Source organism: Aythya ferina, assembly GCF_964211825.1.
Source record: "Aythya ferina genome assembly, chromosome: 3".
NCBI lineage: Eukaryota > Metazoa > Chordata > Aves > Anseriformes > Anatidae > Aythya > Aythya ferina.
The window spans coordinates 35680237-35707519 of NC_140298.1; the positions used below are offsets into that span (position 1 = coordinate 35680237).

Genomic DNA, 27283 nt, shown 5'->3' on the forward strand with positions numbered 1-27283 from the left:
CATCTAAACATCTTTTAAAGACTTCCAGGGACGGTGACTCCACCACTTCCCTGGGCAGCCTGTTCCAATGTCTAACAAAAGCTATAGGAAATTCTTGTAAACCAAGCCTGACACACAAACACATCCTTACTGTAAAACACTCTCCAAAGGTGAAAAGAATGTAACATGTTGGGTGCTTCATAGCAGGAGAACTATTAGAGAACATTTGTCCTGAAATGCACCTCTCATTTTCAGGGCACTGCTCCCGTTGCATGAAAAGTTGCAAAAACTGATTCTTTTTTAGTTGAACATGGGAGAATTCCCTGTTTGCTCACTTCAGCATCTTGGTTGTGCCCTGGAGGGAGCTGCAGTAAGGAGCCTGCCAGAACCACTGCTGACTGTATGTGGGTGATAGCATGTGGTAACAGGGGTGTATGTAATATGAAAGTGAAGAGACCTGTGCAAAGCATTGGTGCTGTGCACATAAATCAATAAGCTCTCATTTCCTGCCCCATCTTGCTGTATTCTTGCTTTTCTGTCTCATACTGACCTGACTCATGCTGGTTTTTCAGATGACGTATCCTCATCTTTGAAGATTTTTAGGTACCCACTTGCCACTGAGAAGAAGAATGAAAAGATACCTAAAAGACAGCTAGGGGCACCATCCAAAGTTCTTGTCTATTTTAAAAAATCATCTGTTTGTTTTCATAAACTTAAAGAAATAAAAGAAACAAAAACCTACACATATACATAGTTCTTTGTTTCACACCAAACCTTCAGAAAGTGTGTCCTAAAAAGAAAGGTGCATTTTGAAATCTCCCTTGGAACCAGTAGGATAGTTGCACTATTAGTAAGTGGATCAATACAGTCCTGTCTGGTCTCTGAGCTTTCAGTCCCAGGCAGAGAATATATACTCCTATCTACACGTCTACCAGAGATAAGAAGCATAATAAATTGAAACAGAAAATTTGTATGTCTGTGGGCAAAACAAAGAGAAAGAGAAGGGAAGAAAGATCAATGGAGAGGTGATGCCATACTTCATTTCCACCAGTTCTTACTGTAAACTTTAGGAAATGCCTGTGGAAATCAGGTGGAGCTTCTCTGTTGCTACCAATGATCTAAGGGCTATGCTTAAATCCAGTCTTCTGATGTCAGAACCACACGGTGGTCAGACAGCAATGGAGACAGTTCTGTTTTACTTCTGATTTGGTTCCTGAAATCTATACAGTCTGTAGCAAACTATTTTTTTTTTTTTTTGAGTGCATGTCATATATGGAGACTACTGAATAAATATATTTTCACAGAAGTTGAAACATTTGCGCTGTGCAGCTGATCCAAAAAAACAAGCCCCTTTTTCGCTTGTCTTCTTTCTCCCACATGCATGGAGAAATATCCACCCAGTCTCAGTCCAGGGTTTTCTGAATTGTAAAAAAATGCAGATTATTTCCCAGAAATCTGTGCTGTCTCATACTTCTGCAGCCTTGGGGAAGTCCTAACAAAATTAGTGCAGTTTAAATTCACCCAATAGGCTCCCATTTCAGTTCTGTTTTTCTAAGTGTTGTAGGCTCTCTCTAGTGGTTTTTAAACACTGGGACCAGAATTTGAGTCTCATGCAGTGTCAGAGAGGGGAAAACTTTGTGGAAGAGAGACCAGGTCAATGGTATATGTAGTCATTTGTTTTCCTGTCCTTTATCAAGCAAATGTATTTTCCTAGGACTGCAATTTTATCCATAGGCATTGTAGGTTGAATTCTTTAGTTAGGGTCAATTAGCAGAAGTCTGCTCGAGATTGTGCCCATGTATACAAACTGAGAAGCTGCCTTGATGCCTCTGGCTTTTCTTCAGTATGTTTTAAGAGGACTCTGTCTTTGAGATGACAATACAGCCTGAAAAAAATGGGAATGAAGTAAAACTTGAATACAGACTAATTTGGATGTTTTTATAAAGTCTTGCAGACTTCTCTCCACAAACCATTAAGTCCTAATTGCCACACTAATGTTATTTTATATTGTAAGTGCAGCTCCTGACTCCTGATATTATGGCACCCAATGGAATTAAAGCAGGCATTTAGCTTTACCACAGTCTCTGCTGTAACCTTTTCACTCCATGATTATTATTCTGTCAACGCATGCTTGTTCGTTATTACTTAAAGGTGTCGTCCCTTCCACCAGGATGACATGCTGCTGTGTAAATTAGAGCCATAACTAACCTGGTTCAATGCTGAAGCAAATGCCTTTCCTCTGACAAGATATGAATTAAGGGTTTCTTTCATCCCAGTGCAAGGAGCCTCTCTCCTTCATTCCTAATAAGGGCAATGCTGAGGTGGATTTAAAAGGTTCTTTACTGTGGAAGGGGTTTGATCTGTGATAATCTCCTATAATCTGAAGAGTAGGAGCAAACTCAGCATTAGGCCTGGATTGCAAATCCCCTCTTTCCCTCTCTCTCTCATTAATTTCAAAACTCATTTAAATACAGTCTCTTTTCCTTTTTCTCTTCCATAAGGGACATTAAGAAAATGCCTTTCCAATTAAGATTCAAATTGGATTAATTATTATTAGTTAATCTCAATTCCAGTGATTGCATTCCTTCTTTTCATCTCTTTTAGAAATTATACAGTGTTAGGCTACAAACTGCACATTATAACTGTATGTTAGCCTCACAGTTGATTTGCTTGCTGTATGTATGCAGCAGATGCAGTACAGTTCAGGAAACATCACTATTTCTATTTTAACTCACCATTAAAGCTCTACAAATTACATTTTCCAAATAAATCATTCAATGAACTTCATTTGTTTTGTTCTTGTTTTGTTTTCATTCATGAATTACTTCTGATCTACGCTAACTTTAGAAAATCTTAGTCTCATTTGCACATAATTTTGGAGAAAAATCTTGTATTCTAGGATTTATGCTTATATTTCTAATTTCAGCTATTACATTCCTCACGTAACTATTTGTGATAAATCAAATGTTACTACTTCTACTCCCTTGCTGGATGAGAATAAGTTTTTCTGTGGCCAAGTAATGAAGAAGATATGATGAACAGCAAATAATGAATTAAGAATACTTGTACTCATATGGGAGTACTATATGCTAATACAGGCAGTGGTAAAAGGACCATTCCCCACACATTCATATGAATGAAAAATAACTAACATGAATACTTATGAATTGAAGATGACATAGGATAGACAAGCCACACTGGAACTAAACACGTTATGAGCCTGGCTGGGTTTTCACAAGTGCATGTGGTAGAGAGCCTCATTTCCCCATCAGTTGATTTTTACTGGGTAAAATATATCAGGAAGCAAAACAGACAAAAGAGTCTTTTACCAGCACAGAAAAACACCATCTCCCAGCTGTTTTAGGAAGGTCTGCTCAACAAATCTCATTGAGTGTGCTAAAGATGACAGAAAAGGAAACAAAAATGTAGATCTGAAGAAGCACTGTTGCAGATTGCAGAGCTGCTGCAAGTTATATAGGTCTCTAACATTGGCTAAAATTATGCTGGGGAGTTCCAGCTCTGTTCAGCACAGTTGAGGTTCAAGTTTTGTGTGGAAAGCATATATGAATACTTCTGTCAATAGTTATTTCATATTTAACTTTAATATTTCACTCTAGTTTGGGGTATGCATCAAAAATAAACTCATTCTTGAAAGACTGGAGATTTTTCTTGGTACATTTTGGAGGATGTTTGGTCTAATATACAGAATTTCATGCCAAACTGAAGTACATCCTGTCCCTACTCACCACAAGTAGTATGGATAATGGGAACACTTCACTTTCCTTTCTATTTAAATGAATGGAATTATATATGCACATATAAATTAAATGTATAATAATTAGCTTATTAGAGCTAGTCTCAAAAATAGCCAGAAGAGTATGAGGCCTCTGTAGGGTAGGAGAACCTCTCCTCACTAAAATGAAATCCAGGTCACCTGTTCTAGAGATTAATTCTGAAGCTCTTCACCAGGTGTAATCCATATTAATGCCAGACACAATTTAAAAGTAGTGGCATTAACAGTAAATCTCACATACCTGACATAGTAATGCCTTTTAGCTGTTGGAAAAGTGGGTCATCAGTTTGATATTCCTGAAAAAAAAATTGTACAGTTTGTCTCCTGATGGAACAATGACAAACCAATGGATAGGTTTGGTCAGTGTTTTTATGGTCAATCTGTTTGTTTATTTTGTGATTGTTCTGAAATTGTCCAGAAATAGCCATTGCTGAAGTACTAATCAGGATTGAAGAGGTAGCAAGAGCCCAACTATTGAAGCGTGTTCATCCTACCTCTTGGAAGAACACTGAAGGATTGAAGATACTTTGCAAGAAATTTGGGTCTTCAGTTTGTGAGTGATTCAGTTTTGTTACACTGAATAATTAAAACATCAGTCACTGTAGACAACAAAGTGCAGCAGGGTGACTGAGAAAGGAGCATGGCCAGAAAGTGTATCAGCCTAATTCAGTCTGTTTATCCTCCTGTGATGCAGTTATTTCATCATGCCAGCTGGGCTGAGGTGTATAGCAGATAAAAAATAGCTTCTTTCCTGAAACCAAATGATAAATCAATGAAGAAAGGGAATGGAGGAGATAAGAAACATGGAGGGGAGGAGGTGCTGAGCCTCCAGGAGGAGGCCCAGTAGGCCTGACTAGAGCAATATAATCAAAAAGAAACTTCAGGTTGATCTAGGTAGCAGAAGCAGAAGCCTCCTTGTGGAACAAGTATCTGAAGGGAGCTGTAACCTACATTCACAAAGGAGGGACAAGTTCCTCAACATTATTCAAGCTTACACATTGTTGTCTTCATGGAGAAAGTCCAACAGAAGTGGCTCTGATTTGGGTACTCGGCAGCATGCAGATAACTGTAGCCCAGGACTTGCAGCCAAAACTGTATTCATAACTTCTAACCAATGCTAACTACTAGCCAACATTCAGCATATCATGGGCAGTTACATTTCAATCATTTGAATCTGTGTAGTCATTTTGGATCTGTCTGTGTAGCCGCCCAGCCCTATATCAAACTGAGGTTCTCTGGCAGATGCTAAAAGCATTTGTACTAATGGCTCCCAGACTGTTTGAATTTTCCTGCACATGCTGAGCTTTGCACTGGACTTACAACCCAACTTGAAATGTCCACAATCCCACTGAGGTTTCTTCAATAGAAATCCATTATTTTATGTACTGTATGAGACAGAAAGACAGATAAGACAACATCTACTAACCTTAAATCTACGGGCATCAGTTTCTTAGAATTTAAATTTTACTATACTGTTTTTTTGTGTGTGTGTGTCTCTTTTATGAATATCTATTCTTGTGTCTTTTCTATGAATATTTACTCTTCTACAAATATCTTCTACTACACAACTTGGCATAGTGTAATGAAGTCTCCTGGAAGCTGGGATCCCTTTTCTGTATCAATTTTGTATTATACGCAAAGAGGTATTTGAATGGAAGAGAGACTATCTAGTCTTTTTTATTTCTTAGAATCACAAGACGTTTTTAGAGGTGACGGTGGTTTTTTGTTTGTTTGCTTTGCTTTATGGCACAGAGGTTCCAACCTGATGTAGTCGAGACTGGTTCTATTGTTGCTATACACTTTGGACTGTATTTAGTGAAATAGTGAGACACACAAGAAGTGCATGCTGGTTTCTTGCAGATGAGGAATGTTCCCATCAGCTCTGCAAGTATCTACCTGCCCATTTCCAACTCCTCAGGCAACCCAGTCTCAGATGACAAGGGCTTTTTCACAAAGTCAGGCTTGACACACTCAGAGGCAGAAATCCCAAAACAAGAGTCATTCAGAGCTTGTTTTGCTCCAGTTTTGTTTGCCAGGGTATGAGTTTCAGAAGAAATTCACCACTTCCCTATGGAGACTAGGTTAAAGATTCACTCTCTCAGGCTTTGGGACACAGCTCTCTGGAGTTTTCCTGAAGGTACCTTCCCTAAAATGACTAGCATCAAACACTACCACAGGGTACTGGGATAGAGCAATTTATTGGGCTGATGAGACGTAATGTGTTCCTACATAACCATCCCTCCTGTCCGTGCTGTGACCTGTGCAGCAATCCCTTCTGGGGATCGTACTTCATCAGGGCCAACCTTTGTGCATGACGCCAATTCCAGCAGCCACCAGCATGCATTTATGTGCTGCAATAACACTTGGATCATATCAGTCCAATAAGTGAATTTTTCCATCTATGGTACATCTGACTTATGGGCCTAATTATTTAAAGTTTTATGTCTCTGAGTCATGTTCAAAGGAAGGAAGATTAGCACTCTGGATTTTTGTCTCAGACTCATTACTATAGGGTAGAAAGTGGATGTTTTACAGCATGCAGCCCTGCCTATGCCTTCTTGGATCCGACATTTCAGACCAATGTACCAATAAAACTGGCAAAGAGGACAATCTTCCCTGAAAGAATAGACTTTTTTTTTTTTTTTTTTTTTTTTTCTGTGCAGACGACACCTGTCTTGTGCTTTGACTCATAAATGGTACAGGTGCTAATTAACAGTTTGGTATAAAAATATTCCTGCATTGTTCATTGCAGGGAAGAGCACTGGAGTACTAACACTTTTAAAATAAATTAGTTCACAGAATCACAGAATTGTCTAGGTTGGAAGAGACCTTAAGATCATCGAGTCCAACCTCTGACCTAACACTAACAAGTCCTCCACTAAAGCATATCGCTAAGTTCAACATCTAAACATATTTTAAAGACCTCCAGGGTTGGTGACTCCACCACTTCCCTGGGCAGCTCATTCCAATGCCTCACAACCCTCTCAGTAAAGAAGTTCTTCCTAATATCCAACCTAAAACACCCCTGGCGCAACTTTAGACTGTTCCCCCTCGTCCTGTCACCAGGCTTGTGGGAGAATAGAACAACCCCCACCTCGCTACAGCCTCCTTTAACGTACTTATAAAGAGCGATAAGGTTGCCCCTGAGCCTCCTTTTCTCCAGGTTGAACAAACCCAGCTCCCTCAGCCGCTCCTCATAGGACTTGTTCTCCAGACCCCTCACCAGCTTTGTCGCCCTTCTCTGGACTCTTTTGAGCACCTCGAAGTCCTTCTTGTAGCAAGGGGCCCAAAACTGAACACAGTACTCGAGGTGCGGCCTCACCAGAGCTGAGTACAGGGGGACAATCACTTCCCTAGATCTGCTGGCCACACTGCTTCTTACGCAAGCCAGGATGCTGTTGGCCTTCTTGGCCACCTGAGCACACTGCTGGCTCATATGCAGCCGACTATCCACCATCACTCCCAGGTCCTTCTCCGCCTGGCAGCTTTCCAACCATTCCTCTCCCAGCCTGTAGCTCTGCTTGGGGTTATTGCACCCCAGGTGCAGGACCCGGCACTTGGCCTTGTTGAACTTCATACAGTTGACCTCAGCCCATTGGTCCAGCCTATCCAGATCCTCCTGCAGAGCCTTCCTACCCTCAAGCAGATCGACACACGCACCTAACTTGGTGTCATCTGCGAACTTACTGAGGGTGCACTCGATGCCCTCGTCCAGATCATCGATGAAGATATTAAAGAGGACCGGCCCCAGCACCGAGCCCTGGGGAACGCCACTAGTGACTGGCCTCCAACTGGACTTGACTCCATTCACCACGACTCTTTGGGCCCGGCTATCCAGCCAGTTTCTAACCCAACTAAGTGTATGCCAGTCCAAGCCATGAGCAGCCAGTTTCTTGAGGAGAATGCTGTGGAAAATGGTGTCAAAATCCTTGTTGAAGTCAAGGCAGACCACATCCACAGCCTTTCCCTCATCCACCAAGCATGTCACTTTGTCATAGAAGGAGATGAGGTTCGTCAAGCAGGACCTGCCTTTCATAAACCCATGCTGACTGGGTCTGATCACCTGGTTGTCTTGTAAGTGCCGTATGATGACACTCAAGATAATCTGCTCCATGAGCTTCCCTGGCACTGAGGTCAAACTGAGAGGCCTCTAGTTTCGTGGGTCTGCCCTCTGGCCCTTCTTGTAGATGGGCGTCACGTTTGCTAGCCGACAGTTGACTGGGACCTTCCCTGATAGCCAGGACTGCTGATAAATGATGGAAAGTGGCTTGGCCAGCTCTTCCGCCAGTTCTCTCAGTATCCTCAGGTGGATCCCATCTGGACCCATCGACTTGCGCACATCCAAGTGCCGTAGCAGGTCGCCAACCATTTCTTCGTGGATAGTGAGGGCCATATTCTGCTCCCCATCCTCTTCCACCAGTACTGTGTATCCAGAGAGCAACTGGTTTTGCCACTAAAGACTGAGGCAAAGAAGGCATTAAGCACCTCTGCCTTTTCCTCATCTTTTTCCAGTGAAAGAAACTTGAGATGTGTCATGAAAGGCAACCATTCAATTTATCATGGCTTTAAAAATATTATGGGCAAACATGGCAGCATAACATTGCTAAAGTAGCCCAGCACATTCCCTTGGAGGTCTGCTTTCTGGAGCCAAACTTTTGTTTGAAAATTTTCAATCAAAATGATACTGCTGATTACAAGAGAAAAGGACAGATATTTTCACTGTACCTATACTAAAAATAAAATAAAATAAAATAAAATAAAATAAAATAAAATAAAATAAAATAAAATAAAATAAAATAAAATAAAATAAAATAAAATAAAATGATTTCTGAGACAGTTTTTGAAATGTTTTGGTAGTGTTTGTGCTTTGAATTTTAGCCTGGATAATTTGCAAGAGGCTGGACAGTGTCTTAGATGTGTTTTGTGCTGCTCTTAAGGAACATTACAGAGACCTGCCCAAGTCAAAAGCCTGTGGAAATCAAACAGACTATGCATGCACCATAATGACCTAATTAGGTTTGTCAGTAAAAGTCTCTGGAGATTATGCATCCTTCATTTTCTCACAGCTCCTGCATGTGACCAGACTGCACATGTACCACCCCCACAGCAGAGCAATTGAACTGGCTTCAACATGAGCTATGAATATTCCCTGTACATGGTGGCTCCGGGGTATGATAGCTCTGGAGTTTAGCACTTGTGTCTCATGTGCTCTCTGTAGTTCCCTATTCAACCACCAGGTACCACAAGGTGGGTAAGAAATGGGTATGGCATTAGAAAAAGGACTAACTAAACTAAGGCCAAGAACACGGTAAAACTGTAGATAGTAAAATTATACTCAGACACATTCTAGGGGTTTGTGGGACCAAGGGATTACAAATTACAAAGCTGGAACTTATTGGGTGGGTAGCAGGGAATTGGGTTTTAGTAAAGGAACAAGAGTGTAAAAGAGGGAGGAAATAAGAGAGCTAATTTGAGGAGTAGTTAAATACACTCGTTAGGAAAGAGGACCACATGACCAAATGAAATCTGCTCATCCCTACAAGATGGGATCTTTGGGGGTGTTTTTAGTGATTTTTGTTTGTTTGTTTGTTTTCAGTCTAAAGTTCTCTGCACGTGTGTATAAAAATAAAACAAAACAAAACACTGTTATTTGAGCTGACCATTTAGCACATTCTAGGTATAATGTAAATCTTGTGGGTAACCATGCAGAATGTTACTGCTCCTAAGAGTAAAAATGCTTTTGCACAAATTCAGGTCTGCTACAGATCTTGTCCTCCTCAGCTTCTCTGATGCCAGCCTCTGTACATGCATGGCCAGGGTCTGGCTCCTTTATCATAGATTCACACATGATCAAGCAGAATCAAACTGTGATGTCCAAGCCTACAACTTGACAAGTAATTAATGGAGCACTCTGTTCCTATTTCCAAACTAAGGTTCATGGATTTTAAAGTCAAGATTTAAGTTTTCCTAGTATAAACTGTGAAATATCAATATATCTATTTCCCACCAGTTTCTCTAGTCTGTGTCCAGGCTCCTCATATGACTGAATGTAACATCTGACGCAGCCAACTGCTCCTGCCAAAACACAAATAAACCAACAAATAAAAGAAACAGTTTGTCAGCACAAGCAGGGACAGTGAATAGAGAACAGTAGCTCCTTGTGGGCTGCTTGCCTTCTTGCAAAACACACATCCTCACTGACAGGAGATGTATCTATAGCATGTGATATGAGAATCAGGTGAACTAATGCCCTAATGTAGGAGCTGAGCCTCTGCTGTGGTCATACAAAACCCCTCACCTTCAGTTAAGCTCATTTGAAATGCTGAACTCTACCAGCTGGGCTGAGATGCAGATTATCAACTAATCTTCTTCCTTGAAAGAGGAGGTTTCTGGTCTCTCTCTTCATCTCATTAGTATTTCATAAATAAATAAGTAAATAAATAAATAAAGTAAATGTCCCTTAATTACCAAAGCAGAAAATCTGTGTATAACTAACCAAAAAGTTAAACAGCGCAACATATATGTGCATTCACATGTTTACATAAACAGGTATGTGTGAATACAAATGCGCACATGCTGATATAGCTATATATGTACATGTATTTATGTCTGTGGCATTTGCCATCTGTTGGCAGTGTAATACTGGGAAGAAGCATCTGGCACTGTTTCATATAGTAAGACCTTTTGACAGCTGATTCTAGGGAATACTCTACCTTTGAGGATTAAGGAATAATTAATTAGGACTAGGTAAGTATACTGCAGAACACAAAATTCCTACATTGAAAGCAAGAGTTTCAAGGTACTCTGATTTAGTTTTCAGCTGGCTTAAAACCTAAAATCAAACCTTTTTTTTTTTTTTTTTTTTTGGCAGAATGCACTCATTATGTTTAGGGCAATTTAAAATTGAAATGTAACATATTAATAATGTTACTTGTTAATTTTGCATCCAGATTATTGTTATGTCTTCAGAAAGGCCCAAGTTGTGAATTATAAGCAGTGAACACAGAGGGGGGAAGATTCATTAAGAAAATCTTCCAGAGAAATAGAGTGCAAGGGGTAGGAGAAGTGTGCTGGATGAACTACGTGGTGCACTGTGTGTTACCGATGGGTTAATGGGCCCCAAGCACTGGAAAAAGATGTGGCATTCAAGCTAAAATGTTTTCTTGGTTATCAGATGGAACTATTCATTGGCTTCCAGGTTCAAAAGTGCTTAAATCATTGCTGCATTTATTGCACTCACTCAGAGCCTCCAAGGGCTCTTTTTGGTTATCTGTCTCTGCAACCCTTTCCTGGGTGGAGTGTGAGAATGAAACAAGTAGTCTCTTGGAATACTATTTGCTTCTGTTTCCAGAGGAAATCAATCAAATGGTGTGGGATACAAACAAGTTTAGCAAAGGAAATGCTACAGCCTTTCAATCTTGCAGCAGGCAAGGCAGAGGTGCTTTTCATTGCTTTGTTGTTATACAATGATTTTTGAATGAATTAATCCAAATTGTAACCAGGAATTGGTTGAAGACTGGAGACATATAGAAGGTTATCTTCCTCAAAAGGCAAGGGGAAAGCAATTCAGTTGCTGTCCTCTAGAGCTGGCAAAGACAGAAAAGACATTAGAAACCAGAAATATATTCCAAGTCATTAAATTTGTAAGGAGGATGCAAATTTTAAACAAATAATAGGGTCTGTTTTGCTACACATATGTACATACACAGGCATTCACAAACACACACATTTTCATGTTCATATATGACCTTTTAGTTCCTAGCAGACATCATGTGCACTCCACATCATCATAAGTTTCAGAAATTTCCATCTTGTCATTTTGTTTAATAGTCTCCAGATGATATTTGGGGGACTCCTTTTTTTTTTTTTTTTGGACTAACTTTGTGCAGATTTTCACAGTGGAGTCATAGCCTGTTCTTTCAATAAATGGCATGATATTTTTAGAATGAATGGTTATGCCACTATTATACAAGAATTCATAAAATTAACTTACAAGTGTTACATATGCATTCACAATTGTCTTTAAATTTTCTCACAAGATTCAAATTAAATTCTGTGGAACTTTTAATTGTCTGGGTTCTTTTTTTCAGGTGGCTCTGGCTGCTCTGCATTGCCCTTTTTACTGTCTACTCCCCCTGACCACTTGCATCTGAAGTACAGATGGTGCAGCTAAATGCCACACTACTTCATGTTAATTTGTGTGATGGCACTGCTACTTGAGGCCTGCATGAATTTTGCCATGTAGGGTTGTGAGACCAGGGGATTATGCCATTGGATGTAGCTCAGCTCTTCAGCAACATGTGGAAAATATTTATTACACTCAGGTAAGTGGATATCTTTATATAATTTCACGAGCCACTGATGTGCAGTTGCCTTCAGAAATAGAGCAAGAAATTATCCATAACATTCAACAGCAGTATAGAGAAATAATCATATCCAAAGATGCTGAGTGAGTTGTACCTGTGAAAACTGAGGTAAATATATGGACAGGTAGACCTTGTTCAGGATGTGAGGGGGATGAATCCTTGGGTCACACTCACATGTTAGGACATTGATGCATAACTCAAAAGACAGTGTTGTCTTTGGCAGTGCTGAAGCTCTCAGAGTGACATGGGGGAAGCTGCAGGATAATTTCAGAGGCTTAGATGGCATCTGTGAGAGCAGGACCGTGGCTGACGACATCTGGAAGGATGACCCAGCGGTTGCCTGGGCATGGGTACCACCACACCAGGTTGTTCTATCCTTCTCTCAAGGCTGGTCACTTGCTGATTTGCCATGTGGCTCTCTGCCTCCCCTACAAGTCCCTTGGTCTTCTTCCTCCCAAATTCTGTGAGCACCAAATGCAATTTCTGCATGTTCATTTAATTTTGCTCACTATTTGCAAATATGCTGATGTGGATTAAGCCTCATTCATTAAAGCTAAATGAACGGAAATCATGATTAACAGTAATAAATACAGCTGTTAGATTGTGCACTTTATTACCTGGGTTCTTTGGCAACTATCCATTATTTTAAAGCAGCATCTGTTGACTTACTCCAATCTTGTATGAGAATGTGAAATAGATGTTTTGCTTTTTAATAAAGAAAAGAGTGTAAGATATTGCTTTTGAAAATTCACAGCTGCATATGCTACTAGTATTGATGATGAACTCAATAGCTAAATTAAAAACAACCCAGACATCATGCTCAAAGGGAAGCAGCAACGTAGTAATAAATAGTTGAACCACACCACAGTGCAACAAGGAAAAGAAAAATCATTACATGAACTTCTTTATGAGTCTTCAGTGAAACATAAATGTAGATGTCATTAATAGTTAATAGGAAGCTGCCATCTGGACCGTTGGTTGATGCAAATTCTGGCACTTAGAGGTGTCATTTCTCTTGGAAAACATGAGAAAATCAGAAATTTTGAAAGATATTGCAAAGAAAGTTTGTCTGTATTTCTTTTTAATATATTAAATTTGGCTGTAAGCAAATACAAAGCCAATAAAAAGGCTTCCTCTTATTTCTTCACCTTTTTGATCAGGGCATAGTTCACTGTTAAAATACATTAATGATATCGACCTCTATAACTGTAAACACAGGGAAAAAAAAAAAAAAAGGCAAGATGTCCTTTAACAAAATCTTTTCTCATGCATTCCGAAAAGGTCTGTATTACCTGATTCCTACTTTATACCAAAAATCCTAAAGTCAGAGATAATTTTCAGGAAAGAGAAAATAAATATCAATTTTTAAGATCATATTTTAAATAATCACTGCTTCTTATATAGGTTTCAAAGAAGACCGCAGAACAGCAAATAAATGAAAAGCAGGTATTTTTTTTCTCCCAATAATGTTTTTACTGTACATTTTGTAGAAAAAAAGGAAATAAAATAAATAAATAAATAAAAAGAAAAGAAAAAGGAAAAAAAATATTCTGATCACAGGGATGTCATTTCTAAAATTCCGAGTAGGAAACATGACGAATACAAGATCAAGTACACAGCCATGTCACAATATATCTCTGCACCTTTAAAAAAAATATACATAGAGTTTTTTCATGTATTATTTGTTCTGTGCCTTGCACTCTTTCTACATGTCTTTTACAAAATCATAGGAACAATGTGCAATTTCAGAATGGTTCCCAGCAGCTAATCATTGGCAGCCAACAAATAAATAAACAAGAAAGACAGTTGTAGTAGCCACCAAAATACTGGAAATCACAGTAAAGTCACTGAGGACAATAAGTCACTGAGGACAATGGGCCATGTGCATTCCCAAAACCACAGCAATGCTCCCCAAAAGGGAATCTGAGAATCAGTTTACATGCCCTAAAGAGCTCCTGCTCTTAGCAAATAGGGGCATTGTAGGAGACTGGGGAATGGGGAAGGGCTGGATGTAGTGCAGGGGAACATGGGGGACTCCCTACCCTGTGACACCCAAATTTCACTCATTTTATGTGGCTAATTGGGAACATACCCAATCCACTGAAACACACAAAAACTTACATTTCATGTGATGCTACTGGTACAGTCAAGCTGTGTTGTAGTGACTGTACAGACAAAAAAGCTTTTGTCACAATAGGGTGAAAATTTGTGTTTTCTTTGTCAGTTGAGCAGAGAGTGACAGTATGACCTTTGCCAGAAGCAATTGTATTCATAATGTAGACTGTTCATGGGAGACACTTTGGTTTTCCCTTTCTTTTTCCTTTAATATGAAATCTTCATATCTGTTTCCCATCTTTGATAGCAAAATCCCCACAAATATCAATAGCTGTTGCAATCTGCTTTTAGCACGGAGAAGCAGAGACTATGAAGAAGATGGAAGAAAGGATGATTTTTTAAAATATGTTAGCTCCTGGATTTCCACTTTTTTTTTTTTTTTTTTTTTTTTGATGGTATTGGAGGTGGTTTATAGAGTACTTCAGAAATTTGATCTTTGTACATATCTTCTTTTCATCTAGGGGATTTGATAAGAGTCTGACAGTCTGAAGACAAAAACAAAAATGCAGGGAAACACGCTTTCTTTCAGGGAAGAAAACAAAACAAAACTAAAAAACTAAACCAACTCAAAAGCAGTAGCAAGGCAAAACAAATCAAAATAAATAAATTAAAAACAAAACAAAACAAAACAAACAAACAAAAAAACCACTAACTCCCAACCAAAAGCCCACTCAACAAGTACTGGTATTTTCCCATCTGTCATAGTTAACACTATGAGATTAAGATGAAGAATTTGCTCTGATCTGTCCCTGTGGAGGCCGTGCCTGCACTTGTGAGAAAATCACTTGCAGTAAAAAACAGATGTGTTCTAGCACCAGTCTTACATCCACAGAAGCTCCTTTCTGTGAATGAAAGAAAAGGAAAAGGTGCCCTTAAAAAAAAAAAAAAAAAAAAAAAAAAAAAAAAAAAAAAAAGACCGCCCTCCAAAAACAAAAACACCTTTAAAATTAAATTTATGCTGTTGAACCCCTTTTCATCCTCCGTGTTTAATCTTGTTTGACAGTTCACCAAGAGTCTGAGAAACTTTTGGAAAGCAATGCTAAATATAACTAGTAAAATCCTTGAAACAATCACACATGGTTCAGTTGGGTCCAGACAAAAATGGTGCCATGCGTACCTATTCACATTTCAGGACCTTCTTTCTCCTTTAGCATCCCTAAATTTATTTATTTATTTTGCCTTTCTTATTGGCCAGTACAACTGAAAACATTTACTCCCCTCTCCTTCCAAATGCATGGCTCTGCATCAAACCACACTTTATAACACATGATGGGAGAAGATAGGGGGAGACACTGATATTTACACTGTGCTTTCCATTACCCACTCTGAACTCCCGTAAGTCCCTTTTGCCCCTGTTAGGTCATTGTCATCATACTGTAAAAGCATGCCATTCACTGAGAGGCTCCTCTTTGTCCAAATGTTTGTTATCTTTTTTGGGTAGGTGCAACACTGAGATGTTGCAAAGTCCCCCATGTCAAAAGAATGGCTACGTTTAGTTTTGCCCTCCAAAGGCAACATGAGGAGGCTGCGAAATTTGGACTCCGGCTGGCCCAGCAGTGGCTCTTTGTCTGAGTGACGAGCCACAGTGGAAGTTCTGGAGTCTGTCGTCTCCTCCTTTTTCTGACATTTCAGTTCCAGGGAGGCAAAAGCTCCCATTAGCCGGTCAATATTGTGTTTTGACCTGGAGGGGGGCCTCCATTTACTGGACAATGTGCCCTGTTCACTTTGGAGGCTATAGTTATCACAGTCACGGCTATTCAGAGAGCTGGAAGAAGAGGAGATGCTGCTCCGCACAGACTCACAGTTAAACTCCATAAGTTCATTTCTCACCACCACTTTGGGGTTGACTTGGGGCAGGACTCCATTCTGAACTGGTTGTGCTCCATTTGTCTGTGAGTAGACATTGCTGACGTTGGACATCTTCCCCTGGGAATTGTTGCAGACCTTGTAGCGTACCATGAGTATTACAATGAACACCAGCAGAGTCGCCACAATGATGCCTCCAATGACCAAAATCATGGTACCTCCCAGGAACTGGCTGTGCATCGACTGGCACTGAGGGTAGTCTTCTTTGGTGAAGAACTGGGCGCATCCCACAATATTGGTGGCAGTAAGGGTCGTGGCTGTGTCATCCCACATTGCCAGGACACAGAGGTCATAGCCTGTTCCAGAAACAAGGTTGTTTACGACAAAGGCTTTGTTTGTAGCAGGAATCATCCTTAAAAAAAAAAAAAAAAAAAAAAAAAAAAAAAAAAAAAAAAAAAAAAAAAAAAAAAAGGAGGGGGGGAGAGGAAGGGGAGAGAAGAGATAAGAGAGATAAAAGAAAAAAATGGGTTATTCTTGACACTGGAGGAAAAAGAAGTCAGTTTGGATACTGGCAGAGAGGAGTCAGAGTCTTAAAGTTCAAACACGCATTCAAAGTTCCCAGTTCCTGTGGGTCCAACATCGTAGCACAAATGCCCACACTAATGCAGAAGTTTGAAGACCATCTCTCAAATGTGCAACAAGTGGAATAAGAAAAAACAAACCAAACTAGTCTGTTCTTTTTCTCTCCTCACATCTGCCTGACCTAATCTTAAATATATTAAAACCTGAACAAATAATTCAGGAAAAAAAAAAAAGCCTACAAAGAGCAGTTCTTTTGGAGTGTGCAAATGACCGTTGCATTTGCTAAATGTGAACCTGGCAGTCATGATAGTGCTTTATGGGTGTCTGAACATTTACTGTGTAACACTGACAGGTTACTTACCTTGTGAATACAAGAAGCTACATTTAGTTCTCATATTTTCTGAGAATATGAGGCAGGCAGCCACTTCTTTTTCTTTTCAATTTCATACCCCTTCTTCCCCTCCCTTTTCCCCATCCTTCTACTCCCTACTGCGGAAAAAAAATGTCTCCTAGAAATGCAGCTCTCTGCTCTGCCAGAAAATTCTTCTTGAAATCGCTTTCCCTATTTCAGTGAAAAAGAAATATTGGCATTGGCAGTATGAGCTGTGGAAGTGTGAGTGTGGAAAGGTAGGGAGATATGGGAATGGAAAAAAGGTAAATAATTTAAAATAATAATAAAAAAAAATCTATTCAAATCCAACCCCAGTTATGGCAAGTAAGTTTACTCCAACTTTGGTTATTTATGGATATTGTTATTTGCTGCCACAAAACTTAAGCAGTCATTTGATCTCATAAATTATTAGAGCATCACTGGCATTTAAAATTAGCTGTTGGGAATGAAAACGGTCTATACCCATTTCAAGTGGTAAAAACTGCAGCATAACTGCAGGTAGACAATGAAGTACCTCAGATTCAGTGGTTGGTGGGAAGCCAAAAATAGAGTCAAAGAAGTACCCCATGCTTTTTTTCTCTTTACTTCCACATAATAACAGGCTTGAGGGAGACAAAACAGCTGAGCTTAGAATCAGCCCTTTCTGATTTAGAGCTACAAATCTCTAGCACCAGTGACAAAGTTCACCACACAGCAAAGCTGGTGCGAGTGTAATTGGGACAGTAAGGCTAGGCCAGAGGAAAAAGGCACACTGTTTGTGGGTGTGCCAGGCTGTTTTCTAGCCCCAAACAGGCATCACAGCTAGCACACATTACAGCACTCCAATGACCCTTCCGTGCAGTGTGAGGGAACAGACCTGCATAGAGGAGCAGCATAAGGGCTCTGCAAAGGTGGACATCTGATCATTTTTGCATTTATACACACCCGCGCTTACATATCCCTTCATTCGGGCCACAGGCGAGGATGTGGCCCCTTTTTAAAAATCAATCAAACAAACAAACAAAAAAATCTGTACATAAATGTAATATCAGTGAGAGACACCTGGAATATAAATATAACTGGGTAAGTTTACTCAATATTATATTTGAAATCCTTGGTACATTTATCATCCTGATAGAGATGCTCTGTACAGACATAAATGAGCTGTTCAGAATGAGCTGAGAGGACATAAAGCAGCCCTCCTGGAAAACTCTATGTACAGTTGCTAAAATGGTTATTGATAGTCAAAATGGTTGGTCTTGAGTTATTTCTAATTGTTCCCTTCTCCTGCGGCTCTGACAACAATACACCATTGGCTACAATAGTAGCTGGGGCAAAGCTTGCTCAGTGTTGAATTGTTTGAGGAATAGTTTTGTACTGTTTGTATCCACAGACCACAGTACTGATTGTTCCTGTTGACCATTACTGTATTTCTCCTTTCCGCCAGTTGTTACTGTAGTTCACTACAGTATTCTCAGGCCTGTGAATAAGTGGGCCAGTGGGCCAGCTGTTACAGCTATTTCTATCTGACACATATTCTTACATTTTCCAGTTGATATACAAGCAGGGGCATGCTGACAGCCTTAAAGGAAGGCCCGGTGCTGATCAAAATACCATTACTTATTGTCAGTTCAGTCCTCCTCAGCCAGATGATTCCCTCAGCTCTCCCAGGTCCCAGAGATTGCAGGGGTATGTCACACATCCCACACTTCGCTCTGCTCCAGGGGGTGGGAAACTTTGTCTCAATTCTTACTATCTTACACAGGCTTCATCCTGCCATAGTCTCCATCCTGCCAAGGGAATGACATATGCACATACCAATGATGACACATGGAATAACAGGATCTTACCAATTTTCAAATGTACAATCTTCAGACTCAGGAACAGTTTCATTAATCACTTCATATGTCCTTCTATAACACCTAGTGTCCACTTTCCACCATCACCCTCAGCTGCATGCTTAAAAAATTCTGCAGTGTGTGAGCCCTTCAGAAATTGTTTCACTATGAAACCTCATTACAAACCAGTAGCATAGTTAACAGAAAGAATAGACAGCCCTGCAAAACAGAGTCTCAGTCTTGGATCATAACTCATGAAAAACAGAGCTATTGCACCATCTGCTAGAGTGGTTCCTTTTGCTTTACACTGATGAAACACAGAGAAATCTTTTTATTCTATCTGAGGAAATAGAAAACAAATGAGTTTACATAGCATATAGCTTTGCACATGTCTTATACAAATAGAAGATATACAGTATTTCAGTTTAACACTCCATGCCAATTTATGTAGAATGAACACTGGTAACTTTAATCATTTACAACTTGTTTTCTTTGTATCTGTTTACACGTAAGCTTTCAAGGAAATGTAGTTACTTGGAACATTTCAAAGGCTGGCAGTCAGTGACAGTGGCACAAAATATGAGCCAGTCCATTTTTAAAAGTATGGCAGCGAGGCCAAAATCAGTCCTAAAGCTGAAACTTGTAATGAAAGCTCATCTTAGTCTTTCAAAGAAACTGAGTCATTTCTCAACTCAGTCAGTCCTGGGAGCTACAGCTGTGATAATATTGCTACTAATAATAGCTTTGTAAAAGAACACAGTTGCAATCCCAATTATGGAAAAAGCAATCAACTCCCCATATACATTTAAAGTGAAGAATTCTGGATGTTTCCATAAATAAACTTCAAATGTTCTTGTAAAATATTCAAATTAATGTTATTGTAGGAGAACAGCTGAGCATAAGAGTAAGCACCAAGTTCAAGTCTACTAAGAGTTAAGTAATTAATCTGAGACTCAGTTTTCAAGATTGTGGGGAAGATCTTGTTTTCATGAAGCTGCCAAATTGTAAGAGTATTTTGGTATGCTCTCCATGCCCTAACCCACCCTCCCCAAATGCACTGCCAGTCAGCTATGAAGGATGACAAGTCTTAACATTCCCCACACCTAAAATTGGTTCAGATACATTTTCACTCTGTGGTATTGATGACGCTTTTATTGTCCTCAGCACAGGCAGCTGCAAGATACCACTTCAATCTCTGCTTTGCTGTGTCACCTTGCTAGTCAGTCACTTCATGGCCACTGTGCACATTTAGCAACATTAATCATGGGCAACTGTGCCCTGCCATTGGTACTCAATAGCCAGGAGATGCCACAGAAACAAAAGGGCTCTTTAAAACTGTGGCTAAGCAGAACTCCCTTAAAGCTTTGTTCAGTCAGTTCAGGAAAACTAAGCACAGAAAGTTGGTTTAGTTAACCAGAATCTATTGGCCAGATCATTGGAGGACATAAAAAGCAGCTTTGCTTCTTGATGCAAGGAGCCTGATATTGCCCACCAGCTCTGCAGGGCTGTGTGGGTCTCTTGCAGAGCTGCTTCTTATTATGGAATGGGAGTAAAGATCTAAATTTGATATTAGCCTTTCTTTAGGGAAAAAAAGAGTAACAGTTGACTAACTGCAAGAGTAAATCAACTAGCAAAATTCCTGCTTAATTTTAAACTAATGCTAAGTTGTGATAAGTTTTAATGTGTGCAGTTTAAAGAGCCCAGGAATATTAAGGCCTGAGAAAGTGAAAGAGTAATTAAATATGTAAATGGTGTAAGTGTAGGGACATAGTTCCCAGAAGAGCATCTAAAATCAACAAGCTTTAGATAGAGAATCCACTTAACAAAGGACATTTAAAACCTAATTAGAACAACAAGAAATTTGAAAATATCTGCAAGTTTTTGTTTTCTCCTTACTGAAATTTCAAAGTCCAGACACATGAGATGGTAATTTCTGTACTTCTCCTTCAGTTTATTTCCTTTGTGGTAGGAGTAGCAGGAAAATCTCCACATTGGCACTAGAATTTCTTATTTGTCTCTTAAGATAGTTTCTGAATCCTATCAGTGAAGATCAAAATACACTAAGGAAAACTGCTCTTATAAGGACAAGATTCTAAACCCTGCAAAAATCTTGCCTCTAAGCAATGAAATGAGCAAGGGGGTCTTACAACCTCTTTAAGAAACAAAAAAAATCTCTTGTCTCATCTTTTGGCACAATGACAACACTTATTGGAAGAGGAGGGGACCTGTGGCCAGGACTGGAGTGTGGCATGTGTGTGAAATATAGTAACAATATGCACATGCTTTTATGTGAGTTTATGTATGATGAAGAGCTAGGAAGATGAGCTGAAAGTTTTCAAGGCTTATTCAAACAACACATACCCTTCAATTCATGAAAATTTGTCTCATCTTCTGAAAGCATCAAGATGAGACCATGACACTATTTCTTTTCAAAAAAGAAAACAGTGTTAGCACCCTTCTTTAAAATAAGCCTTATTTTCTATGACCATTGCTAAGAAGTCCTTGTGATGTCCTTATAGACACAACATATGTAAAGCAAATTTGTAATTATTCCCTTCAGTGTGTAGAGATATTAAAAAAATCAAAAAATAAATGACTTAGAAATACAGGAGAAAAAGGGTTGCTGCAAACTTCACTCATAATCCCAGATGCAAGAGAGCACTGAAGCTTGTAGGCAGTGAACTGGGCTGAGAATTTAGGAGACCTGTGTTTTATTCTCTGCTTTATCAGTTACACTGATATCAGGCTCTACTTTATCAGTACCATCCAGTTCCTGAGAAATCATTTTGCTGTCCTGTAAGTCTCCTCATTTATAAAATGAGGGTAATGCAATCTGCTTTCAAAAGAGGCCTGTAGTGTATGGAAGGAAATTAGTAGATATTATGATTACACTGTAATACACAAATGGATTCTTTTCTTCTTCGTAGCACTGGGGATTAGCACTAAACTGCTGGTTAATACTGTGGTTATGCAAAACAGACAAATTAGAGAAAAAAATGGCTAATTGGCTAGGAAATTCCATTCCTTTTCTCCATCCTATGAGGGGTATGATACCATCTAGTTTTAGCCTAAAACTGCTTTAATCACAGAACTTGCAGGGAGCTGTCAAGGCAGGTCCTTCAAGGAGGCACTTGCAACTCCCAAGACTCAGTTTTACGCCAACCTGCTAGACTATGTTGCTTTTCTTGTAGTGCTTTCTTTTGTATTGTCCAGGGCTATGCATCATCTACACTGCAATATGATTCCTCCTTTTAACTGAATGGAAGGCATATGAAATAAAAAGTCATGCCAGTTACTGACTTTCTATTATATGCCTGTATCTGTAAAAACAAACAAGGAAACACACAAGTGAAAACTAATTGCTTGGACATGGATTTGCTTCCTGCATGATTCTAATTCTACCATTTCCATGCACTTATGATACAACTGTCCCAAGACAGATGGCTGACAAGGAATGGTTCTGCTGGTAAATTCTCTTTGCCTCTAGAATGTCCCCAGAAAGCTGTGTGTATAGAATATCCCTTGGAATATTTTAACTCCTGAACAATGCTGGAAAAATAATTCTAGCAATCATATCAAGACTTTGACAAAATAGATGAGGAGTCTGGGGTATATGGGAATGTTTCTGGGCAATCATTAATTTACCAACAGACCTGTAATGCATACACTAATATGAAGTAACTGCTAAATAGTAGTGTTAAACATTGTCACCATGTACTACATATTTGTATTGAAGAGGAGAAAAGGGAGAGGAAGAGAGGTGGCAAGCTGAAATAGCTAGGGTCCTATAAAATCATATCCCAGTTAGTTAGTAAGCTAACTTTCCTGTCTGCAAATGCCTTATTGTGAAAGAATCAATCTGTACCTTCCTATTCTTAAAGTTCCTCAAACACTGAACTGAATTTGCATGAGAATTGCAAAATACTGCCAATTAGTCTCACAACTGGAAATTGATCCAGAAAAGGTTGATGTTGAAATCTGACTAATTTTCATTTTTTAGTGAAAATCTCAAGCCAAAAACATTCATTTACTTCATCAACAGCTTCATCTGCTATTTTAAAATCTGCAAATCTGTTGGTTTTTTTCCGTGTTTTTTTTTTTTTTCTTTTTTTTTTTCTGTTGTTCCAGCTTGTCAGGTAATTCTTTTTTTTTTAAAACAAAACAAACAAACAAACAAAAATGAAACAAAACAAAACAAACAAAAAAAAACATTCCAGCTAGTCCTCTTTCAAAGCACTGTAGTCTCACCTTTCAGATGGAGTGTCCACTTTCACTGCCAGTGGGATTAAAGTAGGATGATAGAGAAAGGGAAGAGGGGAATAATCAGTGGTGACATACTGGAAAAAGAATGACTAAAGAATGTGGAAAAAGAGTTGGTAATCAGAATGGAATTCATTACCTGTAGCACAATGTCCTTTAAAGCCTAGTAGTTGTAGCTTAATGGTACACAAATCTTGCTCTTCAGCAGACAAGAGATAAGCAAGGAGGAGTTATTTCATTGCAGACAGATAAGGAAAGAAGGAAGAGAAAGGAAAAGTGAGAAATAATGCGAGAAGAAAAGATGAAGATCATGGTGACTCTGGCAGTGTTAGAGCACCAAAAACTGGCAGAAAGACAAACAGGTCCAAAACAGTCATTGGCGGGGCACTAACTGGCAAGGATGTAGGCATGTGGATGCCATCAAAATTATGGAAGTAGATCAGTTGACCATGGAATTGGTCTAAGATCAGAGAAACAGATCAATGTACAGTTGAGCGCTATCAAACAGAGATGAAGATCTTTCAGCAAAACCAAGACAATTGGTTTTGATAGATAGTGAAGTGAATCAGGGCAGTGGAAAGAGATCATATGGTGGACAGATATTGAGATGGCTGGAGAGAAGGCCAAAAAAAGATCAAAGGAAGACGAGAAGGATTTAAATCTCTGAAAAATTCATGCTTGTTTTTAAGTCTGGAAGCAAGAGCAAGAACTTAACAAATTTGGACTGCATAGTTCGCACTCTTGTGCTGCCAACTTTTGTGATTTTCTTGAAAGTTTTGTGGTGTATGCCATTGTAATTTTTTTGCTGTGTTTTTTCCCACCTGAAAACCACTGCTTCTGGAGGCATGGAATGAAAAAACCTGAAATGCTATAAAAAAATAAGCAAGCCAATACTGAAGATTAATTTCTAACCCTTTAAAAGGAAAATAAAAATAAAAATAAAAATAAAAATAAAAATAAAAATAAAAATAAAAATAAAAATAAAAATAAAAATAAAAATAAAAATAAAAATAAAAATAAAAATAAAAATAAAAATAAAAATAAGGCCTTGAATATATATCTTCAGATCATCCTAAAACCTTAGAAATCAAGAAACAAAAGTAACAGGTATTTTACTGTGTGAAATCTGACAGTCATTTGGTACCTGATTCAAGTTTTGTCGAATCTAATAATCTGAGAAAGACAGAGGTCTACTGTGACCTGCATCTCACAAAAAAAAAAATAAAAAAAAAATTAAAAAAAATAGTTTCTGCTTACTTCTTGTGTCCTAGCGAAAAGATAGTTGTTAGTATTAGGGATATAATTCCTCTGTCAGTCATGTCAACATAAGAAAATGTCAGATAATTCCAGGAGGTAGCCAGACATATTCAGTAAACACTAACTCAACCCAGAATGAATAATTTCCCGCATTTTTTATTTTATTAGATTTTTTTTTAATTTTTTTTTTAATGACATACAGTCATAATTTTGCCTTCAGATGGAACATTTATTATTAAACACAAATCCCTTCCTGCTTTAATGAATCTTGTCTCCTCATCACTCATGCATCCAGCCACCCTTCAGAGAATCTGTCTTGTCAATTGAAATACAAAGTACATATCTTTTCATTATTATTTCCTAATTTGCTTATGCTCTTTTCTGCCCATTTGGAAAAGTGGGGTGGTGGTGAAGAAGAGAAGACAGAGCCAAAAGGATTACATAAGTGTGACATGAGATGGTGAGCCAGGGAAATACTGATAATGAATATATCCTCTGTGCTACACGGGAAAAATAAAATAAAATAAAACAAAATAAAACAATAAAATAAAATAAAATAAAATAAAATAAAATAAAATATAAAATAAAATAAAATATAAAATAAAATAAAATAAAATAAAATAAAATAAAATAAAATAAAATAAAATAAAATAAAATAAAATAATCAACATTAAATTACCATCTCAGAAAATATAAATTTCTGGTGAGATATGATAGGTTACTGAAAGGTGTCCCTTGGGGATGCAATGAAGTAATTCAGGAGGCAACAGAATGAAACATAGGCTTTTAGGGGAAATTACTGAACAAGGCTGAGGAGGGTACAAGGTATTCTGATCCCCTCCTCTAGCCATTGGTCCAGGAGGAAGTGTTTCTCTCCCTATCATTCTCAGCCAAATTCTTGGTTATAATAGGAATCCACAAGCAGGCAGAATTCACAAAGCATTTCTGGATGAATAAAGTCCACAAAACCACCCATCATGGTCTAGAGCTTCCTCATGAGGGGAGCGTAGGGACAGATGCTGAGCTCTGCTCTCTGGAGACAGTGACAGGACCTGAGAGAACAGAGCTGGGACAGGGGAGGGTTAGGCTGGGTGTTATGTAAAGATTCTGCACCCAGAGGTTGTTGGGCACTGGGACAGGCTCCCCAGGGCACTGGTCACAGCACCAAGCCTGTCAGAGTTCAAGAAGTGTTTGGATGATGCTCACACACGTGTGGTTTAATATCTAGGTATTCCTGTGTGGAGCAAGGGGTTGGACTAAATGATCCTTGTGGGTTCCTTCCAACTCCAGATATTCTATGATTCTACAGAATGCCTTGAATCAATGAAGGTGTTCACTTTAGTTCTCCAGCTACATGTTACTGCACTAGGACAAACTTGTTATGCTTAATGTTCGTATAACAGAACAAAATGAGACTTTCAGACTTCCTGTTCTATGCTATCATTTCTTTCAAATGAATGTGACAGCAGTAGGCATTTAGTGTCCTTATCATTAACTTTTATCATTTAAGGGACTATAGGCATACCCCAGGAACACTTGACAGCACAAAATATAAATCCCAGTCACACACATTATTCATCAGCACATAAAGCACCTTTCACCTCAATATATCTGGGACAGTAATTGCCCCAGAAAAAAAAAAAATTCTCATATTAACTCAAATCCAACCAAAACATATTTAAGCTCATTAGCAGAGTAATTGAAAGCCCACACAATATTTCTGTTAGTAAATGTGAAGCTGAAGTATTTATGGAAAAAATGCATAGACACACTCATAAATTCACTCTGTATCATGTTAATGCTGAGCTAGTGAGCTACTATAATTCACAGCAATGTTTCAAAAAGCTAGTCTGTAAATTTGAGATTAATCAAAAAAAAAATCTAAAGTCACTACGGTGTTCTACTGACAGTCACAACAACACATTATAGCTACCACATTTCTAGGGTTGGGAAGAGGTAAAAGTTATCCATGGAAGGTGTGCTCAAATCTTTGAGTAGGCTGTGGGACCTGGAACACTCTTCCAGATTTGTAAAGACAAATGTCCCCTCCACTTGGCTGAGGTGTCATGTTTATTCTCTCTGACTCAGTTTTGAACTTGTTTATAGAGAATTGGACACTTACAACAGAAAAGGTCATCCTACCATACCAGCAAAGGATCCCAGAAGAGAAACAACATTATAAATAATGAATACCTTTAGAAGCTCAGAGGAAAGTTATTTGCAAAAGGGATTCTGCTATTTTCTTGGCAGCACACAGCTGTGCGATTCAGTCACATGCTACCCTTTCTTGTGAGTTACAAGTGGAGCTTTTCACTTATTTACAGGCAGTGAAATCTGTGCAAACGATAATAATTTGGTTGACAGCTGCCCATCCCCTTTTTCTTTAAGACTTCGTGTGAGCTGAGGTGAAGAGGAGGAGAAGGATTTTCAGTGACTTCTTTCATGCTTACTATGCAAAGCACTTATGCTAGGTTGCAACTCATACATCCTGCTGAAACACTGTGTCCTACAGCACAAAAGAATTTTATTTCTGGAGGGTTGTGCTGGAATGACAAAAACACCAGACATTGCTCAAAGAAAATCAAAAAATTGCTCTTGCGTGTTTTGTAATTGCCTGGTCAAAGCAAATTCCAGCATGCTGTTTCAGGCTGTTGTGTCACAAAATCTTTGTGCCCTAGTCAGAGAAGAGAATTAGAGATCTCAACTGCTCATGTTCAACTTTTTTTTTTTTTTTTTTTTTTTTGTCTACTGCTTTCCATCATGCTCATGATTCCTCGAGAGAGGAAAGCCCACTCCCGTTACAGCTGGCCTTTTATGTATTGCTCAGCAAACTTGGATCCTTTCTTCTGCCAGAAGCTCATTGCATAAGCTTCAAAAACAAACATACAAAAAGTTATTTTCCTTTCTGATTTGTTAT

The 27283-nt window shown here is 38.8% G+C and overlaps 1 protein-coding gene and 1 long non-coding RNA gene across 7 annotated transcripts in view; one reads left to right on the top strand and one right to left on the bottom strand.

Annotated features, from left to right (window-relative positions):
- The window catches only part of LOC311433308, a 52708-nt gene extending 39112 nt beyond the window's left edge, over nucleotides 1–13596 (top strand). Inside the window, exon 3 of the long non-coding RNA XR_014690666.1 lies at nucleotides 11863–13596. This is a non-coding gene — a long non-coding RNA (uncharacterized lncRNA). The remainder of the gene's footprint in view (nucleotides 1–11862) is intronic.
- A 1578-nt stretch (nucleotides 13597–15174) lies between these two features.
- Nucleotides 15175–27283, bottom strand: part of LRFN2 (leucine rich repeat and fibronectin type III domain containing 2) — a 220164-nt gene continuing 208055 nt past the window's right edge. For all 6 annotated transcript variants that reach the window (XM_084512293.1, XM_084512289.1, XM_084512291.1 and 3 more), the window contains one exon: nucleotides 15175–16471. In XM_084512293.1, coding sequence (XP_084368419.1) covers nucleotides 15553–16471 — 919 coding nt within the window. In that variant the 3' untranslated portion in view covers nucleotides 15175–15552. The remainder of the gene's footprint in view (nucleotides 16472–27283) is intronic.